This window comes from Labrus bergylta, chromosome 2 (genome assembly GCF_963930695.1).
Source record: "Labrus bergylta chromosome 2, fLabBer1.1, whole genome shotgun sequence".
Lineage (NCBI taxonomy): Eukaryota > Metazoa > Chordata > Actinopteri > Labriformes > Labridae > Labrus > Labrus bergylta.
The window spans coordinates 15,880,785-15,901,302 of NC_089196.1; the positions used below are offsets into that span (position 1 = coordinate 15,880,785).

The following is a 20,518-nucleotide window of genomic DNA, read 5'->3' on the forward strand; positions in this document are numbered from 1 at the left end:
TTTCAACCTGATATGTTCAGAGGATGTAGGAGGAAACAGCCTGGAGACGCACGAGGAGGGCAAAGAGCAGTAATCTAATAATGCTGCCATTTCCAGTAAAATGGTTTCTCTAACAAGATTGTGGGAAGTGTGAATCCATCTGGACCACTGAGACTAATAAAAATGTCAGTTGGGAAAAAACGATTTAAGATTAAATCTAGCGGATCGATAACTTACCATGAAGTATGAAGGAGCCCACTAGATAGCAACATGTCAGCTTTAGAAGTCATGTTTATGAAATGTAAAAAAAGCTGAAGATGAAGAATGTCTTATCTTAGGTTTTATCACCTGTTTGTTTCATTACTCAAAGTGTCAGATCTCAGATGTCTAACTTTGAAAATGTAAAGATTTTAGTCAAAGGCCCTCAAAGTGCTTCACTTGCCAACCTATATGTGTACTTTGTGTCAGTGAGAAGCTCCAAGAAGCCAATCTAATTGTGCCTCGGATCAGAGTTTGAATGCGATTACTTGTCTGGGAGACACCCATCAGCAGGCAAAGTGAGTCATCTCAAGGGCCAATGAGGTTAAAGTGATGGAAATGCAACGGGTTTAGATCACTGTAATGCTGACTTGCTCACAGAAAATCAACAATTACCAAAAGATCCTCCTCCAGTCAAGAACCATAAAACATGTATTTAAACCTTAAGAGAAATACTTGATCTCAATATTCTCTGAAAAATGTTCTGCCTGTATGGAAGTGTTAAGACCTTAACAACTTGAAATCATGGGGATTTAGATTAAACCAATAATACCCCAAAAAATCGAATTCGGTCAATACCTTGTGTGTGGAAATACTGTAACCTTTGCAGCTGATTTTTCTAGTTATTGATGTTACGAAGAAACATGAACTCTGACAGGGACAAGCGGTTTTTAAATATGCATGAAAAGGCTATAATGAACTAATACAATCCAGTACTGTATGCCACACATTTCCAAATTCCATAGAAGTGAACTTATTCTTGAAAAACCACAATGTAATGGAAAAAAAACCCATACATTTAAATAGGTAAGCACTTCAAGGTGGCATGTTTGTGTAGTGGTTACGTTGGCATTGACACCTCGTAGAATCCCACCTGGGGCCTTTTTTCAGAGCTTGCTCATTCTTCCTTCCACCAATTGTGGACAATGCTTTTAATAAACCATAATGTAATGGCAAAAAAATAGAATGCTGCAAGGAGTACTTAGGTTGGTAGTTAGCTGCCGCCTCACAGCACGTTGTTTTTGGGTTCAAATTCCTGCTAGTGTCTTTCTTTCTGGAGTATACAGTGGGTACGGAAAGTATTCAGACCCCTTTACATTTTTCACTCTTTGTTTCATTGCAGCCATTTGCTAAAATCAAAAAAGTTCATTTTATTTCTCATTAATGTACACTCAGCACCCCATCTTGACAGAAAAAAAACAGAAATGTAGACATTTTTGCAAATTTATTAAAAAAAGAAAAACTGAAATATCACATGGTCATAAGTATTCAGACCCTTTGCTGTGACACTCATATTTAACTCACATGCTGTCCATTTCTTCTGCTCCTCCTTGAGATGGTTCTGCTCCTTCATTAGAGTCCAGCTGTGTTTAATTAAACTGATTGGACTTGATTAGGAAAGGCACACACCTGTCTATATAAGACCTTACAGCTCACAGTGCATGTCAGAGCAAATGAGAATCATGAGGTCGAAGGAACTGCTCAGAGACAGAATTGTGGCAAGGCACAGATCTGGCCAAGGTTACAGAAGAATTTCTGCAGCACTCAAGGTTCCTAAGAGCACAGTGGCCTCCATAATCCTTAAATGGAAGAAGTTTGGGACAACCATAACTCTTCCTAGACCTGGCCGTCCAGCCAAACTGAGCAATCGTGGGAGAAGAGCCTTGGTGAGAGAGGTAAAGAAGAACCCAAAGATCACTGTGGCTGAGCTCCAGAGATGCAGTAGGGAGATGGGAGAAAGTTCCACAAAGTCAACTATCACTGCAGCCCTCCACCAGTCGGGGCTTTATGGCAGAGTGGCCCGACGGAAGCCTCTCCTCAGTGCAAGACATATGAAAGCCCGCATAGAGTTTGCCAAAAAAACACATGAAGGACTCCCGGACTATGAGAAAGAAGATTCTCTGGTCTGATGAGACCAAGATTGAACTTTTTGGCGTTAATTCTAAGCGGTATGTGTGGAGAAAACCAGGCACTGCTCATCACCTGCCCAATACAATCCCAACAGTGAAACATGGTGGTGACAGCATCATGCTATGGGTGTGTTTTTCAGCTGCAGGGACAGGACGACTGGTTGCAATTGAAGGAAAGATGAATGCGGCCAAGTACAGAGATATCCTTGAAGAAAACCTCTTCCAGAGTGGTCAGGACCTCAGACTGGGCTGAAGGTTCACCTTCCAACAAGACAATGACCCTAAGCACACAGCTGAAATAACAAAGGAGTGGCTTCGGAACAACTCTGTGACCATTCTTGACTGGCCCAGCCAGAGCCCTGACCTAAACCCAATTGAGCATCTCTGGAGACCTGAAAATGGCTGTCCACCAATGTTCATCATCCAACCTGACAGAACTGGAGAGGATCTGCAAGGAAGAATGGCAGAGGATCCCCAAATCCAGGTGTGAAAAACTTGTTGCATCATTCCCAAGAAGACTCAAGGCTGTACTAGCTCAAAAGGGTGCTTCTACTCAATACTGAGCAAAGGGTCTGAATACTTATGACCATGTGATATTTCAGTTTTTCTTTTTTAATAAATTTGCAAAAATTTCTACATTTCTGTTTTTTTCTGTCAAGATGGGGTGCTGAGTGTACATTAATGAGAAATAAAATGAACTTTTTTGATTTTAGCAAATGGCTGCAATGAAACAAAGAGTGAAAAATGTAAAGGGGTCTGAATACTTTCCGTACCCACTGCATATGTTTTCAAATCTCAACATTTTATACTGGAAATCAAATCAACTTGAACAAGCAAACTCTGCGGGGCTGCCTCAAGCCGGTTCTGGGTTCAGATCCCCACAGGGGCTGCAATGTTCTGGCTTCCTGCTACTGGGGTTTGACCATGGTTTTGAACCACCACACTGTGCTGGAAAGTGGAAAATCAACCAGCAATCTCACAGCCAGAAGGTTTAGACTTTAAATACCAGCAGGGACCTTTCCATGTAGCTTCAATTATGTGACTTTCTCCTACTTGCGTTTGAACCACACTTTTGGATTGGAAATATGTACGGGAGAGTACTTCAATTAAAGAAGTAAACGCTGCAAGGTAGGACAATGGTGTGGTGGTAAGGACTGATGCCTCACAGCAAGCTTACAAAAATCATGGCAAGGGCTTTCCTTCGAGAGCTGGTGTGTGGACCAGGCTTTTAAACTTTCAGAATGCACTTGAGGGAAAAAAAACAAACCTGAATAGGCAAGTACTGCAAGGCAGGAAAGTGATCATTCAAATCCAGCTTAAGTAGAGAGCAGGGATTTGAAATACACAGAAGGTACGTGTGCCTTGGTAAGACGATAAGCGAGCAGTCAAGACTTCCCTTATCCCAACTATGGCCCTGTGCCCTACTGATAAGTGACAAAACTGATGCTACCCAACCTACCACATGCCCTCCATAGACAAAATGCAACTGTTCCTTGTGCTAACATTACACAGGAAACGGGCAAAGAGAACACAACAGAAAACAGAAAGACACAGTCTGAAGAGAGATCTTAGGAAGAGGCTGGAGAAGCAGTCAGGGTGAGGTGCCCTGATCAGTGCTAGCACTCACCCCTCTCTGACCAGGCCGTTGCTCTACCACCCCTAGCTCCCTCATTTTTCACGAGGGGAGAGAGGAGAGAATACAATGTCATGCACATAAGCAGCCAAGTAAGGAAGGAAGGTTTGACACACTCAGAATGCGCAACAGTATTGAGCAGTGAATAAATTCAGCTTAAAACTGTTGAAAAATATTTATTAACAGTCAAATATAAAAATGTACACTCATACATACTCTTACTTCGGCATAATCATAAATTCAAACATATCTATAGCACATTTCTCCTCCAGCCTGCCTCCCCTCTGTCCTGACATCATTAAGGTTTATGAACAAGTGGACATACTGGAAAAGTTTCCCAGATTGAACAGTTTGCCGCAGAAGTCGCTAAGGGATTAATGCACTTCTGTGGTAGATTTCTTAATTAGTGAGCGCTCTGGCTGATGTGTGGGCTCATAACAAGCAACCAGTCGATGGTCTCCTCCAGGAAGCTCATGTTGTAATGAGACGCTATGCTCCGAAACACCGCGATCTGCTCAGAGAAGCTCTATAAATGAAAGAAAAAAAAGAAAAGCTCAAAAAAGGAGCAATCACACACGGTCATCACCACACGGAAGGGTGAAACTTTGTAACATTTGTTGATGTTTGGTGTGATATATTTGAGTGCAAATACCTTGGCGGGGAAAGTGAGGTCGAAGTCTCCAGCACATTTACAGTACACAGGCATGTTTGCTTCCTTCACTCCTTTACATTTTGAACAAACCTGGAATCACACAGATTTTCAGAAGTGTTGCAGCTTTAGGAAACAGATGCGTGTGAATGAAGCAGACAGTTAAGATGCAGATTATCTGCATTCTTGTCTCACCAGGTCCTGCAGTGTGTAGCTCATCAGTTTCTTCTGCAGAGCTTCCACCAGAGCCACCTCGATTGACTCAGTCTCATACTGCGCCTGGCAGTTTGAGCAGAACCACTGAGGCAACACAGATCCATCCTGAGGAGAGAAATCCAATTGTCAAACTGAAATCTGAGGAGGATTAATAATAATGTTGGTATGATGAACATCAATGCTCCTCCTCTCACTTGTGACACAGATGGGTCCTTGCAGAGGTCGAGGTCACGACAGAAGTTGCAGTGGTGACAGATGACCTCTGGCAAGATGTACGAGTTGCAGGGGTCACGGAACTGAGCGTTCTCGGAAAACTCTCCGACGTCGACAAGACGCAGCAAGTCTCTTTTCAACTTGTTCACCTGGTTCATGATGTTAGCGTCCAGTGAAAGGACCTGTAGATAGATATGGTGGAGACGAGGAAATAGAACCGTGGAATAATCTGCTGTGATTTCAATGCGTGAGAGGAAAATCATGACTGCCTAGATTATTATTTTTTTTCTTTAGTAACGTTACCTGGCAAACATATTTAATGAACTCCAGTGCTGGGTTGTTGAGGGGCAGGTGTGATCCAGGCAGGACAGGGAACATCTCTGAGGGCTGTGTCACACTCCGGGTGCCTGTCACCTTCTTCTGGATTTTTTGAGTGATGGTGAAAAAGTTTTGGGTGAGCTCACTCGACACATATTCCTGGGAGAAGGAGATCATTCCTGTGGGAGAGATCCAATGAAAACTAAAAACTGAGAGAACCGGACCCCGACCGGATTAGATTTTAAGTCATGATTTAAAAAAAATTTATATCTTTGTTTCATTTCAAGAAGTATTACGTTTTTATTTATTTAGAGCTGTACAAAAGAAGGAAAATGATAGTGTGTTAACATTTAAAAAAACATTGTGAATATAATTATATCATGAAAAAACTTTACATTTAAAAAAAGCCCCATTTCACTTGATTAAGTGTAACTTTAACAACTTAAATGAGAAGTTCCTAAGAAACACTCATCATTCTCCCCTCTAACCAAAACAAAGTCTCTAAGCCTGTGCTAGACACTCAGCCCACCACCTTTCCTCTAGACCCAATCAAGACTCCTACAGACTATTTCCTCTACATTTAACACTGCAGTTGTGCACATCATTAACTCCTCTGTGTCAACCAGTGTGTTCCCAGTTTATTCCAGCAAGCTCGACTGAGCCACTGCTCAAAAGACACACACACACACTCAACCCCACCCAGGTGGAGAACTACAGGCTGGTTTCACACAATTAACCAACAAATCCTCCTATCCATGCTCTCTAAACTTGCTTCACAGAATCTTTCCTCTGCTGTTTCGTGTCCTGGAAGTGAGAAGCGTCCGAAGTGGTTCCCCTTCTATTCTACATATACACCAGCTCAGTTGGTGCAATATTCCAGTCTCATGTTTTCTGATACCACTGCTATGCTGACGATACCCAGCTCTTTCATCATGCCTAGCTGATATCTCTAAATGGATGATTGAAACCCACCTTCAACTCAAACAATCAAAGACTGAGCTTGTTGTCATCCCAGCCTCTCTATGCAACCTCAGATCAATATCCAGCTTGGAACAAACAAAATCATGCCTACAAAGTCTGCCTGAAACCTCGAAGTCATGATAGATGACCAGCTACAATGTTGAAGGTTCAAGTGGCCTCAATTGCCCGGTCATGTTGATTTGCCCTGTACAACATCAAGAAGATCAGACCTTACCTGTCAGAGCATGCTGCACAGCTCCAGGCTCTTGTCATATCACACAATGACTATTGAAACTGTTTATTGGCAGGTCTTCCTGAATGCACAATGAAACCTTTGGACATGATCCAAAACGCAGCAGTGACTGGTCTTCAACCTACCCAAAACAGCACATGTGCTTAGCCTCTGTGCACTGCATGTGCCTTAAAGCACTTACAGACAATGTTTCCTCCTCTCTAGATCCTTGCTTGTGTTCTACTTACTTTCTGATGTAGGTCTTTGGACAAAATAATCTGCAAAATGAATTGTAGAATTGTAGATCTTACCGGGAAGGGCACTCAAGTCCCCCACTGCCTGCTGGGAAGCCTGGCTACCTCCACGTCTCTTGACAGGTGTTGCACCAGGAGCGTTGCGTCTCAGCTCCTCTTTCATGCTGTGGTACACCGCTGCTATGTAAGCTGGTGTGAAAAAAAAAGAAAGGAGTTTGAGTAAGATTTGGAAAGTAGAAAAAGCAAGAAATAAATCAGATGTGCATTGATTATTTCTTACCAGAGACGATCATGAGGAAGTATTTCTGACAGGATGCAGTTTGGGGAAGATACTGCATGATGTTCCAGTTGCTCTCAATCAGCTCCTCCACATCATCTGTCTCTCCATCAGCATCTTCCTCTTCTACCTCGTTCTCCTCATCCTCACTGCCCTCCTCATCCCCCTCGTCTTGTCTCTTTTTCTTCTCTTTGGCTCCGTTCTAACATAATGAGGGAGGTTGTGTGAGTTCAGTTCTGCAACTTTAATTAAATATATTGTGAGGCAGAAGTTTGTTTTACCTCTCCATACATGAAGCCGGAGGGCAGCTTGCCCTTCACGCCACCGCAGTTAGCTGGATCCATCCACAGCAGGAACTCCCAGCAGCGGGAGAAGGAGATGGACAAGGAATGAAAGATTTCTCTGGAGTGGATGCTAGAGGAGAAACAGTAAGTGAAGGATGATGATGTGTCAGATTTTAGGTAATGTGAGGAGAGGATTAAAACCTCAAACTGAGGGCAACAAAAGTTTATAAACACATCTAAATGCTCGGAGATGATCATCAGAAATCTAACAGTTGAAAGCACCAGGGTTTGTTCTTGTGAGATGACCTCAGAAATGCTGCTGTTATGCTGCACCGAAGGTTTTGGACAAACATTTGGTGCGAGCCACAACATTAAACTGACCAAAGACCTGTAAGATATGAATCCCCGAGTTACAACATAAGTATAATGGCCTGACTTCACTCTTTAATTTTTCCTTCCATTAGCCTAATGAGCAGTTTTCCCATCTGTTTTTGCTTTATAGAACTCACTTTAGCTGAGATGGTGTTGTGGTTTCCATCATCAAAACATCAAACTGCTCCTAATGGATGCATGTTTTTTTTTTTTTTTTCCCTTCAATTCTGATTTTAGTGTCCTGGCTCAGATGCAAATAGTCAGTCTCAGTTCTTCTGGATATATATAATTTATATGATAAAAAAAGCTCTAGTGTTGTGCTTAAATGTCTTGTTTCGTAGGGACCCCAGGAGTTTTACTGCTGTAATAGGTAAAGCAATAAATATAATTTACATTTATATTTTTCTATGCATGGAGGAAGTTTATGCTTGTTCGTTTAATTACTGATAATATAAACGCTGTTACATTCCTTAAACCTGTTGATTTAAAAATAAAAAAGAACATGCTCTCTGGTGTGACCTGCAGAGACTAGCTGTCTGACCTGTTTGTGATGTACTCAACGTAGCCGATGGCGTCGTCGATCCTTCGCTTTTTAGTACACAAGATGATCCTGTTGAAGTTTCCGTAAACCACAGTGGAGCCGAGACGTTTGAACTCTGCCACCAGTCTGACATCACAATGAGAGAACCATCATCAAAAGGAGTTCACACTGCAGCTTCAATGCATATCAGAAAATGGAGATGTATATTAAGAAAATCACAACACCTTGTAACATTTCCCAAGAAGGATCACACCCTTTTTCTTAACCAGATAATGTGTGACCAAAGGATGGCTTAGAAAACCTGACCCTCAGCAGAGCTACTATAAGCTCTTTATCAATTTGTTCTGACATTGTACATTATTAAGTCAAAATTGATTAGTCTCAGAACTGTATCAAGTTGCAACAACTGAGTATAATCGGCACTTTAATGAGTGCAGTGACATTTAGCTCAAGATCTACTTTATATTGTTATATTTCAATGTCTAGTTTTATACAGACCCAAGGAAGAATAGTTCCTAGAGTAATAGCTAAACAAATAAATGAGCACTCACTGAATGATAAGAAACATGTGCTTACTCTACAGGTGAAGAAGAGTAATTGGAGAGGCTGATAGCCTGTCCACTTGTACTAGTTAAATCTTGTTTATGACACAAAGTTTGATACTTTATCAATATGTTTTGCAGCCAAGAGGATGATGCAGCACTCACTGTAGAAACACCTTCTTCATCATGTTGTGCAGCGTGCGGTGCAGTGCAGGGTCATAGAGCAGAGAGCTGGGTGAGCGCAGCCAGCGGTAGAAGTGCATCACCTGGTTGTCAGCGTAAACGTTGTGAAACTGCGTGATCTCTCTGACCCATCCAACCACCATGCTCTTCAGGATCCTGTGCAACACAACACAGTACAAACACTGAGGTTAGCAAAACAATGAGGAATAAAGAAACCCTGCGCTGAGTTACCAATATGCATGTGCGTTTCATATGTACAGCCTGTGTTTACACACCTGAAGGTGTTGGAGCAGAGAGCTGTCTCATCATAGCTAGCAAGAGAGCTGGCTCCCTGGTTTCCTGACATCATGTCCTCCAACGAGGCCTGCTGGATCACATCAAAACTGACACCCAGACTAGCTCCGCCCTCCATGTCGTTGACGTGCTGTGACTGGAGGATGGTGTTTACTGCCAGACTCTGGAGGTCCAGCTCCACACACACTGACAGAAACAGAAAGATGATTGTTTAGAAACACGGAGATAGACACTCTAAGAATGTGCACTTGCTCTATTGTCTGCTTTTTTGGCATTGTGTCATGGCTATGTGGTACCTGTGGAATAGCAGCCTTGAGCGTTGATTTCCACAGAGCACCTGTCTTCATTTTCCATCACCAGACGACTGTCATCGGCCTCTTTTCCTCCGAGGTCGGGCCTGGCTGTGGGAGAGAGCCACAGCAGGTGGTTGTGTTTCCGTAGATGTCTCGCCAGGAACAAGTCGGAGCCAAAAATGGACACATCCTGAGGCAAGTTCCCCACAGGTAAGTGATAATACCTGAAAGCAAGAGACATTGTTAGTTCAAATGATTCTTAAAACTAAATCTAGATTCTGTCAACCAAAAATGTAAAAGAATATCAAATCCACAGAGACAACAGTTTGTACCTGGCCATGTCAAAGGCCTGTGACAGACAGCTGTCCAGGTTCAGGTAGTGACGAACCATGCGCCGAGCACCGTGGCGTTGCCAGTCCAGCACATTATAGCTGATCTCGTCAACCACATGTACTGGAACGACAGGAAACTCCTCGAGCAACGGCATGCCTGCCGCCAACCGCCGCAGCTCCCAGTTTGACTGCAAAGCGATGAGGGTGGGCCCACGACGCTCCTCCTGTTTGCAGCAATAAACCAAGCAAAGGCATTATACAACACCAATAACCCAGGCACATGGAAGTAAATAGTAATCTGTCTAAGAGGACAATTCCTTATTTGAAATAGCTGCTGTATATTTTACCTTGTAGCTTAGCAGTATGCGCTGCAGAGCGCGGTAAATAGCCTTCACGTCGTTTTCAGCTCGGACCTCAAAGTTGTGTTTCTCTGGAGGGAGGAGCTCCTCTGTCGTCTTCTCCAGGAGAGCGGTGCGCTCAGCTGTGTAGAGGTTACTCAGGTTGGGCATCTGGTTGCTCCTCACCTTAGTAGATCAAAATACAGAGATCAGAGGGATGTTGTATTTCAGCTGGGATCAAAACATATATTCCTCTTTTGCCAAACTCTAAACAACTATTTTTATGTTTCCAGTAGAGCAGCCATAAATGTGTTGGCATTGGAAGAGCCTCTTGTTGAAATATATGATTCAATAAATCAACACTCTGCCACTAGAAGAAATCATAGGGTTTGTTGTTCTTACTGTGTCCAGGACGAAGATGCTGGCTTTGCGCTGAGAGGGGATGAAGAGACCAAACAGGGCTTTGTGACCCTGGCTGTGATGATACAAGTACATATGGCGAACACTACCTAAAAGAGTGAAAACAAGACATTGATGTAAAACTTATAATATAACGGGAAACATGATACAAAAATGTAGGGTTGAAGAGAGAGAAAATGGTAAAAGAAAAAAAAGAAGAAAACAGGTTTTACCGGGCTCCAGGTAGCTGAACTGGGCCAGAGACCTCATCTCCAGATGCTCCAGGTCAAAAGTGTCGGCATCTCTTCCAGCCTGATCCCTCACTACATGCTTGTTGACCATACACACACATCCAAGCTGCACCAGTGCTCGAAACAGTAACGGAACCTGAAGGAGATCACATGAGTAGGATTTTGTGATTTTGTGTGGCATTGTAGAGCTTCATGAGTGAGGTAATGAACCACTCGAGGAAAATCTACATGAATCTGTACCTGTGTTTCATAAACTCCTTCAATGTCGGGGGCAGACAGGTCCGCATTGATCTCGTTGATGTGCTCCTGGTACATGTCCTCTGGCACACAGTACTCATACAGGTAACAAACCATGTTAGAGCGAGGCAGCATGCGGTTCACCTGAAGCCACACAGTACGATAACATGCATCTCATTATTTTGACCACACATGCTCTCACAACATAGATCGCAACTACAACACATTTTTACTGCATCTTCTCATCGCATGCCTTTTTGTATGTTGCTCCCTCCTCCTGTTTGGGGACTTTCTGGTTGACGTAGAAAACTCGGGGGATGTTGAGCTTCATGCAGTGGAGGTCATTTCCAATCACAGCCCACAGCTTGTACATACCGGGGTGACTCGTTTCTGCAATCTGAGCAGGAATACAACACCACATGAGAAAAGATGACATGAGTAAAAAAGAAAGAAAAAGTTATCGGTTAACTGATTGGAAGATGATAACTAAGGCGACATTGTCCCACCTGAACTATTTGCCACGGCATGTCGAGGATGCTGCGAGCGGTTTTGCGGAGGAAGTTCCCCAGGCCGGTGGTGGGGCCATCTCTGATCACTCCGCTCCCTACATTCTGCACTTCACCGTCCAGCAGCCTCCTCCTCTTCTTCCTCTCCTTCCTCTGCCTCAGCTGCAGCTCCCACTTCTTCTTATGGTACCGTAGCCACACAAGACGCTGCTCCTGTACACAGGCAGAGGCAATATTCATGTTTTTCGACTGTTCTGTCAAATTTCTCTGATGAATCCTTTCTCTGAAAATACAGCTTTGGAAAAAATCAAGAGACCACTGCACATATGTTTTTCTGTTGTTTGGCTATTTATAGGTTTGTGTTTGATTTTTTTTTTTTAATGTTCAACATTTTTCCCAACTTACAAAAAAATATTATTTTTATTATGGTAATTTATTTACAGAAAATGACAACTGACTTAAATGTTAAGCAGATGCACTTTTTTTTCCAGACTTCGAATGCCGCAAACAAGTTCCTATTCATTTTGAAACACAATACAAATGTTTTAACTCAGAAAGGTTTCAGACTGAGAGATACATTAATACAACTTTTGCCATCCAACTCGTCCTTCTAGATAATTTTTATTTCCTATATTCTTAATACTTTTTGTCATGAGATTTGGTTCAAGTGATCTCCAATTGAGTGCCTCATTACATAGAAAGAGGTGTACCTGACATTGGAGTAGAATGTGAGAGATGCTGATTTAAACAGCTCTGGAGACCACTCCAAATGTTCTAAGTGTCTAAGTGGTGTCAGATGTAACACGAAACACTTTGTGCTTGTTGCTGCTAGCTTACCCTTGTGTTTCCTGTAGGTGGGGGTGGCCCCAAAATCTCTCTCCAGGACTGAGTGAGCTCCACATCCTGAGACGCAACCTGGCTGTCCTCTCCCTGAGATGCCCGCTTCCGCTTGGTGCTGATGAGGATGGCTGGCAGCAGCGGTTTGGCTGGCCTCCCGAAGTCCTCGATGTCGGCGGCTTGGCCTTCTGGGAGAGGCTGATGGGCCACCTGACAGAGGAAAGGTTGTTTGGAAAAGAATGAAAGAAACTCACAGAAGGAATCGTAGAAAAGCTACTTCACATCGGAAGTGTTTCTGAAGTCCATGTTGAAATTCTCATGTTTTGCTCAGAGGAGAACAAACCTGTCTCTTGCCCTCACTGGTGAACAGCTCACTGATTTTCTTCTGCTTGTAAATATCATTTTTCTCCAGGAGTTTCTTGTGAAGCCAGTCAGGATGCCTCACTCTGGGAACTGGATTCTTCACCTGATGATGATGATGAACGGAAACATTTAATATCTCTGTTTACATTAAAAAGGGACAGGCTAAAATACTTATGAGATGTGTTAATTTTTTTGCTTGCCTGTTGAAGAGCTGCAGGGATGGTGATGATTTTCTGGATGGCACTACCCAATCTCTCGATGTAATAACTCCAATCAAGGATCTGAAAGGGCACACAGCAGTGTCAGAAAAGAGGGCGCACTGGAGTTTATTAAGACAGAAAATTCCAGACCTGTTTGAAAACTCACCGAGCGGATGTCCAAGTCATGCAGGCTGGGCATCTTCAACCACTTACGGAGGAAATGTTTCTTCACGCTGGACTCGGCCTGGAAGATGGCCAGAGGAATGGCTCTGATGGAGCAAGACGCACATCAGTCACTGTCACTCTCGTAGCTTTTACTCTGCTTATATTACAAAGTGCTTCTTCTCAACAACATTTAAATAAGGGAAAGCAACACTGACACCACTTTATTGGATACCACTGACAGTAGAACATCTATCTGACATCATGCCTGCTCTTTTCATTCCTTTCTCTATACAAACAAATAAAAAGAAACAAAAGGCCTTTGGCCAGAATTTACATTAGTAACAGTTACACAGTATTCCTCTGAACAAGGTCACCAATGGCCTAGGAGTCTGACTTTTACTTTTAGTTTTTCTATATACTTTAATATTCTAAATATACACAGTGTTTATAGTCTGAATTAATGTAGTGTAATCACATTTCTGTAACTTCATGTTGTATCAGTAATGTTCCCTGACCTCTAAATGAACGGACTTCTTTGGCAGGATAATGGTCTAACATAAGGGTTTTGTGTTAGAAGTTGCATAGCTACACCTTCCCAGAGTTATGAAAAATATATAGTCCCACCGTTCTGTGACAGGAGCGCCCTCTGGTTTTCTCGAGATAATATAGCGGCAGCTCAGACCGGCATCCTTCACCATTTGGTCTCCCAAGAACTCAGCCAGTCTCTTTGCTGTGCTGATGGAGGTCGATTTCTGCTCTCCATAGTCCTCCAGCTTCCTGGACATCGAACGATTCTCTGAAATCAGTTCAAACAGCTCGGCGTCTGGCATGTTGGCAGCCTGGGAAAACAAGTGAAATAAGTCAATCAGCTTCTTGTAAAGGTGATGAGGACTAGTATTGATGACACCGTTTTTATTGTAAATGAAACTAGTTAAAACGTATGATTAACAAGTGGTTCATGTCAGCTTCTCCACAGGTCAGAAATAATGATGAAAATAATCAGATATGATTTTCATGGTTTAAACACACGATTGTACCTTGCTGTACAGAACATCCAGCCAGTAGTCGGCGACTTTGGCCACAGAAGCGTACACTTCCTCCAGAGTGGTCCCTTTGAGGAAAGCCTCAAACACTGATGACTGAAAAATCTTAATGAGCTGGAGCTCTCCTCTTCTCTTCACTTCAAAACCCTTCAGCTCAGCCAGAGAGCCGTCCTCATTGAACACGGCGTACCTGAAATAAACAGAAAGAAATCCCTCAAAGCAGATCCTTTATAAGTTTAATAAGCAAACTAAAGAAATCCACAACTACCTTACCTTTTCTTGAGCTTCTTTCCCTCCTCTTTGGAAGCAGGCAGGATCATTGCCAGGTACGGTCCGTCCACCTCAAAGAAGATGCTGTTCTCTGACCTGGTGTTGTAGGTGAGGGAGGCGGGGTCCACCAGCTCGTGGTACTGATCGTTGGTGAATCCCTCCTTCACCATGATGTTCAGCATGGCCCCAGGGTAAGAGATGGTCACCTTGGGCTTCTTCTCGTTACTGGTTTTCACCACAAAGTTCTCTGGGAAGGTGTTAGGGAGGACGCACCAGATACCGTCAGTGTCCAACTCGAGGGGCCGCCTGAGGGGTAGAGAAGAAGAGAAAGAACTCATGTGTCAAATGGAAATGTATTACATCATCTTTTAGCTCATGCAGTACTTCTGGGGTAGGAGCAAAATATATTCCTGAGTTAGCCCAGCTCCTCATCTAATCAAAATCATTTATTTTGAAAGTAGTGTATCATAATACACTCACCCAATTTGTTCAATGAGCTCCCTGGCCTGAGTGATGATGTTGGCTCCAGTGAAGCAGACAATGCCAGCCATCTCCATGGAGTACCAGCGCGCCCTGATGGAAGCACAGAGACAGCACAGACAACATCAGCACCAGCAGCATGGCTGAAGGGCTCATAGGTAAGGAGACGGTTAGATGATGTTTGCTGGTTTGAATGATGAAAACTGTCGCTGACTCGTACCCTTTCCTCATGACGTAGCCGTAGAAAGAGTTGAGGATACACTTGTGAGCCAGCTGCAGAGACTCGTACAGGATCTCCATGTTTTTACAGCGCTTCACCTCAGCGGCGTCTCCATTGTCCTGAGCTGCTGAAAGCTTCTTCTTCCACACCTATAGCAAAATATATTTAAAGAGAAACAAGATTTCATTATAGCATGCTATTTAAAAATGAATTTGAGTTTAATGGCTGCTAGGGATCGTTGTTATTAATTGCGTTTAATACCTTGTGAAGTCCCTTGAATTCATATCGGCGATCTCTAAAAGCTCTCACGGTGTCGACGTAAAAAGAGTTTTCTCTCTGACAGATGGTGGTTGTCCGCTCCTCCAGCTTTGTGACGTGAATTTTCTTGTAGGCCTTCTTACAATAATCTAATGCAAAGAAAAGACATGTTAAACAATGATTTAAGGCAGCCGGTCATTTAGAGAGAGAAAATCTAAAGAGCTGACCTGCCAGACGTTTCTTCTCGTGTTTGGCCTGCTCTTCTCTGTTGAGCGTGTGGAACGCCCGAGGTGGACCGTTTGGGAAAAACGGTGGAAACTTCTCAGACTCAAGTTGCTGCTGGATGCGATGGAACTCACTGCGACTGGCCGGCACTGCAGGAAAAGTGAAGTTTTTTTTTTTCGCGCGCTGTAAAAGCAATGTTTGTAGCAGCTACTTACAAGTTACATGAAACTTACTGATTTCTCCTCTCCACTGCCAGGCCATCCTCCTCTGACAGGTAGCACCAGGTTTGTTAAAGTCACAGGCAGCACAAGTAGCTTCATCAACCATGGCAGATGGCTTTAAAAGGTTTAAATGCAAGTGTTTAATTTCGAGCCTTTCTATGCATTTTATTCCATGCATTATGCATGTTGATTTATGTTTTACCTGCAGGCGGTTGGTGAGGATGATATTGGGGTACATCGCCCCGACATCCAGATGGTAGATAAGGGGACACTCGATCCGGTTTGGAACCTCTTTAAGGGAAGTTAACTTCTTTTTGATCTCATCACAAACCTGAGAAAATATACCAGAGATTTTTGATCAGTTTTAGCAGAGAAAACTTCAAACGATAATGAAAGGAATAAATTCAAAGTCAACATACCTCATTGAAGTTGGTGACCTGCTCCAAAGGGATGCTCTCCTCTTCCTCGATGGCATGGCGCATTGTTCTCTCAACTCTTTGCATCAGGAAGTCAAATGCGGCTGGGTTCTGTCAACACACCAGACCAAACCGTCATGCTTACAACGCCATACAAAAAGCAGTGCCGTAAATCTGCTGTAAATTCAAAGTGTACCATTTTGAAGCGGCAGGGGATATCACTGCGAAACACGCCGGACTCCAGCGCCTCCACATGGCCACCTACATAGGTCTCAGAGTCCAAGACGTGGCCATTGTCTGTCAGCTTGTTGAAGACCTGCTCCTGCTTGTTGGGGAAGATGATGTTTGCGTGGAAGGCCTGCACCATAAGCAAGGCTTCACACAGAGTGCCTGAGCCTTTACGCAGCACCTGGTGACAGAGACAGAAAGACAAGACAGGCAATGATCAGCCTTTGAAATGCAGGATCTTTTTTTTGTATAAATAAATCATACAAAAGACAAACCTCATCAGGCTCCATGGGGATGATGGTGCACAAAGCAAAGATGAAGGGGTGAACATATTTCATGTACAGGTAATATGTGGCCACAGCGTCTGACACAGAGTAGGTGGCTAACGTCTGAAAGAAAAGCAGAGAGTCAGAAAAAAGAAATAAACAAGGAAATATACTCAAAACAGATGAAGTCTTTGTTTCCAGTGCTGTAAAATCTGAAGTTCATTTTCTGTACCTGTGGCTCCTCAGTTGCCATGCGACACATCTCCTCTGGGTCCAGCTCCACCGGGTCGTAGCCCAATTTAGCCTTTGCTGCTGCCTTCAGATTGTGACTCCCCACCGGCAGGTAGCTGTCTCTCTTTACCCACCTGACACAGCAGAGACACAGGTTAGAAATGAATTCATCTAAAAGAAACCTGAAGTGTGTTAGCCAGTGTTCTCATTTGAACTGCAAACCTAAAGCTGTCCATGTGGATGGCTTGACTGGACTTGTACTCCCCCTGATTGTCCTTCTGGAAACCGATCTCCCGGTACATGTTCAGTCCATGCAGGGCAGCCCGAGTCTCAACAAAAGGCCTTTAAAGAGCATAACAAACACCATTAATAACCTTAGGGTAAACACCATATTGTGAGTAATTAAAGCAATAATTCTACATAAACCGCTCACCAGTCAAAGAAGTCTCCATTGTATGTCACAAAGATGTTTGGTTTAGTTTCATGCACGTGATCAAAAAATCTCTGGAGGAGGGCCGCCTGCAGACGTAGAAGTTTACGTTTAAATTACATTTGTGGAAAATAACAAGAGCCTCACATTTGTATACTGAAGAAGCATTTGAATGGACCTTCGTTTCTATTTTCAGTGTGATATATCTACTCTTATGCGTTCATATACCTCGTCATCCTCATTGAACACAGTGAACGGCCCTTCATACTCAGGTTTGGGAGTGAACTCAAAATCTTCAATATTCTCAGAAACGATCTCTCGGTTTGTGATTAGAAAGCCCTTTAAAAGGAAACAAAAGTGATTGAAAGCGACAAATCTCTTATGAAGACCATACACATAGTAATGCTTGAAGGAAGAACGACTCACCTGTCCATCAATCATGTAGGAGATCATCATTATCTGATCGCTTTCTGCATCTGGAAATTTCAGCGGAAGTTTGGTGGTCTCGATGTCAAAAGCCAAAACGACCGGATCCTGAAGAGAAAAATAAACAATGCTGAAGTACCACAAAACACTAACCTGAAAAGAAAAAAAAAGACAGATTTCGACATAATAAATAAATCCCTTTTACCGGTCGCTCCACTAAATCATCTCTCCGCACTATTTCTGGCGGGAAAGCGCTGCCTCTGTATCGGACATTATACCAGTGAGCCTGGGAAAAACAGAGACAGTAAAGGTTAGAAAAGCACTTTTAGCTTCTTTCTTAAAACACTGGAGCGACAGGAATCTCTCTTTACCACATGGATCTTGAGGTCGATGGACAACCGCACATGATAGGGAACATCATACTCCCTCATGTCCACTATGTTGTCTAACTGGTCTGAAATGCTCTTCATTGTCCCCTCTTCGTCTGCTGAGGTCACAAGGCCTCCTGATAGAGCACTGTAAAAAGTAAAGATGTTAACAGATCAGTAACAGCCTGAAAAAGAGTTAAACTAATAAAGATTTCAAAATAATAGCAAATAGTTTGTTTAGAGGTACCTTGATAACATAGAGGTGTAGGCGTCATTGGACTGCTCTCTCTCTCTGTTCTTTCGTACCGCTGGGGAGATCTCACGCCTGACCTTGATGAGGTCGTCCACGGTGTTGAACGACAGCTTGATGTAGCTTCTCTTCAGCCCGACTAGATGGTTTGGCTGAGGAGGAAAAGCAAGCATGGTAAAACATGATACGTGTTTAGTACAAAATTGATTCAAAAAAGTATCTTAAAAAAAAAAAAAAACAATTTTGTGTTTTTGTTTGTGTCATAATGTATGAAAGACTAGTGTTGTTAGAAGATACTTCAAACAAAACTCTCACCAGGTCCAGGTCCTCTTTGGGTAAAATTTCAAGCTTTGCCACCTTTCCTTGAAACTTCTTTGACAAGTATGAGATGACTTCTCTCTCGCAGTTCTGAAAAAAAAAGAAGAGTCGTCGTCTTTAGGACAGAGTTTAAACATGTTTAGACAGACAAAGAACTAAATGTGGGACGCTCACATACCTTTTTAGTGGCAATGTAGAAATATGGCTTAAATGGGAGGGCCACCTACAGTCAGAAAACACAGTGGAAAGGATATGTTAGGACAAGCGTTTTATGATACAGAAACACTCAGTAAGTCAGTAAGTTTATCTGGTAACCAGTTTCAACTTACCTTAAACCTGCTTCCATCCTCCTGTATGAAATAATAGTCCACAGCACTGATCATCCTCTTGTCTTCATCTAGGATCTCCGCCTGGAAGCAGAAAGGGGCCATGTTGTGATAAACTTTAAACCATAAGACATCCAAAAAGCTTAACGCAGTATACTTATTAGACTTACAGGATGCATGTTGATTAACCAGCCCGTTTTCTCCCCCGGCTCCTTCATCCTGTCGAACCCGAAGCGGGCGTCCATCTCGTCGGTGAACTGGCTGCGCTCCAGCCGCTTGAGGGCTGACATCGCGGATCCATCGTCCCTGGTAGTTCAAACACAATAACAGCTAAAATTCTCATGTCATACATTATCCTGTGGTAAATATCACTCACATTGTATTGTAAATGTCTGTAGTATTTTAAAAAAGGGCGATAATATGAGATATGTGAGTGAGAATACTTACTGGTTTTCCTGATCCCCTCCACTTTGTCCTCGGTCAGATCTGTACCTGCCACTGTTTTGCAGAACCATCTTATTTAGCAGTCTGCCGGCTTAAACTTGCCGAAATGAAGAGAACTTCCGTTTAGTTTAATGCGTCCGTCGATTAACTCACATTTGAGAAGGATTTTAAATCTATATCAAAGCTCTGTCGTCCTGCTTTCTCTGTCACTGTCACTAACACGGCTTGTGTTTTCTTACTTTGGCGCGTTCCTGCAGTTCCCGCGAGAACAGCGCTGACGGGAGAGTGAACATAGATCGTTTGTTGATAAGAAGCTGAATCGCACCGGACCTTTAGTAATATATACAGTCTATGCACCCGACGAGAATCCATCTTGATTACATTAGAATTATGTATATTTCTGTTTTTAAACACTAATTACAAGAAAATTAATTCGTATAAATTGTTTTCTTTACCTGTAATTGCTGGCATCAAGAAAATGTTGGATTTCCATTACTAAATGCTTGATATGTTGGCACATATAATCTCATCTGTTTTTTTTTTATTATTATTAATGAATTAATATCATAGACTGTGAATATAAAGATAAATATACAAGCGTACAGTTAACAAAAACGTCGTATATAAATGATGTAACCAGAGATAGAAATACAATCGAGTTTGATTATCTTGACTGAAGGAATTGAGCGATCATTATCATCTATGTTGGCTCCCTTTTGGCCCTTCCATATTACCAAGATTAAAATTGGAAATACGCAAATTTTCCGAATCCACCAGTGATTGTAAAGGCAAACTCACAAGGATAAACAGGGCCATCATCCAACAACAAAAAAAACACGGTTTATCACTTTATTGATGATGCACAACGAAGTTACGTCTTCAATTACAACATACGGCGCTCACTACAAACCATGGACTGTAAATATTACGGTACAAACAGAAACATCTTTAAAATATGCGATCTTTGGTTGGGTCCCCATTCTCCTGGGAGGAGCTTGAAATCCCCCCCTGCCCATGTTTACTATCCCAGCTAAGAGGAGGCGGACGACTGTGGGGGGCTCA

The 20,518-nt window shown here is 42.8% G+C and overlaps 1 protein-coding gene across 1 annotated transcript; it reads right to left on the reverse strand.

Annotated features, from left to right (window-relative positions):
- Nucleotides 1-3,940: 3,940 nt before the first annotated feature.
- pole (polymerase (DNA directed), epsilon) lies at nt 3,941-19,680 on the reverse strand. Its single transcript, XM_020649869.3, has 48 exons — nt 19,460-19,680; nt 19,183-19,318; nt 19,016-19,096; nt 18,865-18,909; nt 18,684-18,776; nt 18,366-18,520; nt 18,122-18,266; nt 17,956-18,036; nt 17,751-17,858; nt 17,553-17,663; nt 17,328-17,413; nt 17,117-17,236; nt 16,896-17,028; nt 16,673-16,786; nt 16,366-16,578; nt 16,173-16,280; nt 15,956-16,084; nt 15,766-15,868; nt 15,535-15,681; nt 15,311-15,456; nt 15,050-15,198; nt 14,830-14,922; nt 14,353-14,655; nt 14,074-14,269; nt 13,661-13,875; nt 13,038-13,140; nt 12,872-12,952; nt 12,652-12,774; nt 12,309-12,518; nt 11,472-11,684; nt 11,219-11,362; nt 10,969-11,109; nt 10,711-10,864; nt 10,481-10,587; nt 10,088-10,264; nt 9,741-9,964; nt 9,412-9,632; nt 9,097-9,301; nt 8,804-8,977; nt 8,097-8,222; nt 7,181-7,313; nt 6,903-7,101; nt 6,680-6,811; nt 5,162-5,355; nt 4,840-5,040; nt 4,625-4,750; nt 4,433-4,522; nt 3,941-4,306 (listed from the first exon to the last, which is right to left on the reverse strand). The coding sequence occupies exons 1-48, from the start codon at nt 19,525-19,527 to the stop codon at nt 4,184-4,186; spliced, it is 6,879 nt and encodes a 2,292-aa protein (XP_020505525.2). The 5' UTR covers nt 19,528-19,680; the 3' UTR covers nt 3,941-4,183.
- Between the last annotated feature and the right edge of the window lie 838 nt (nt 19,681-20,518).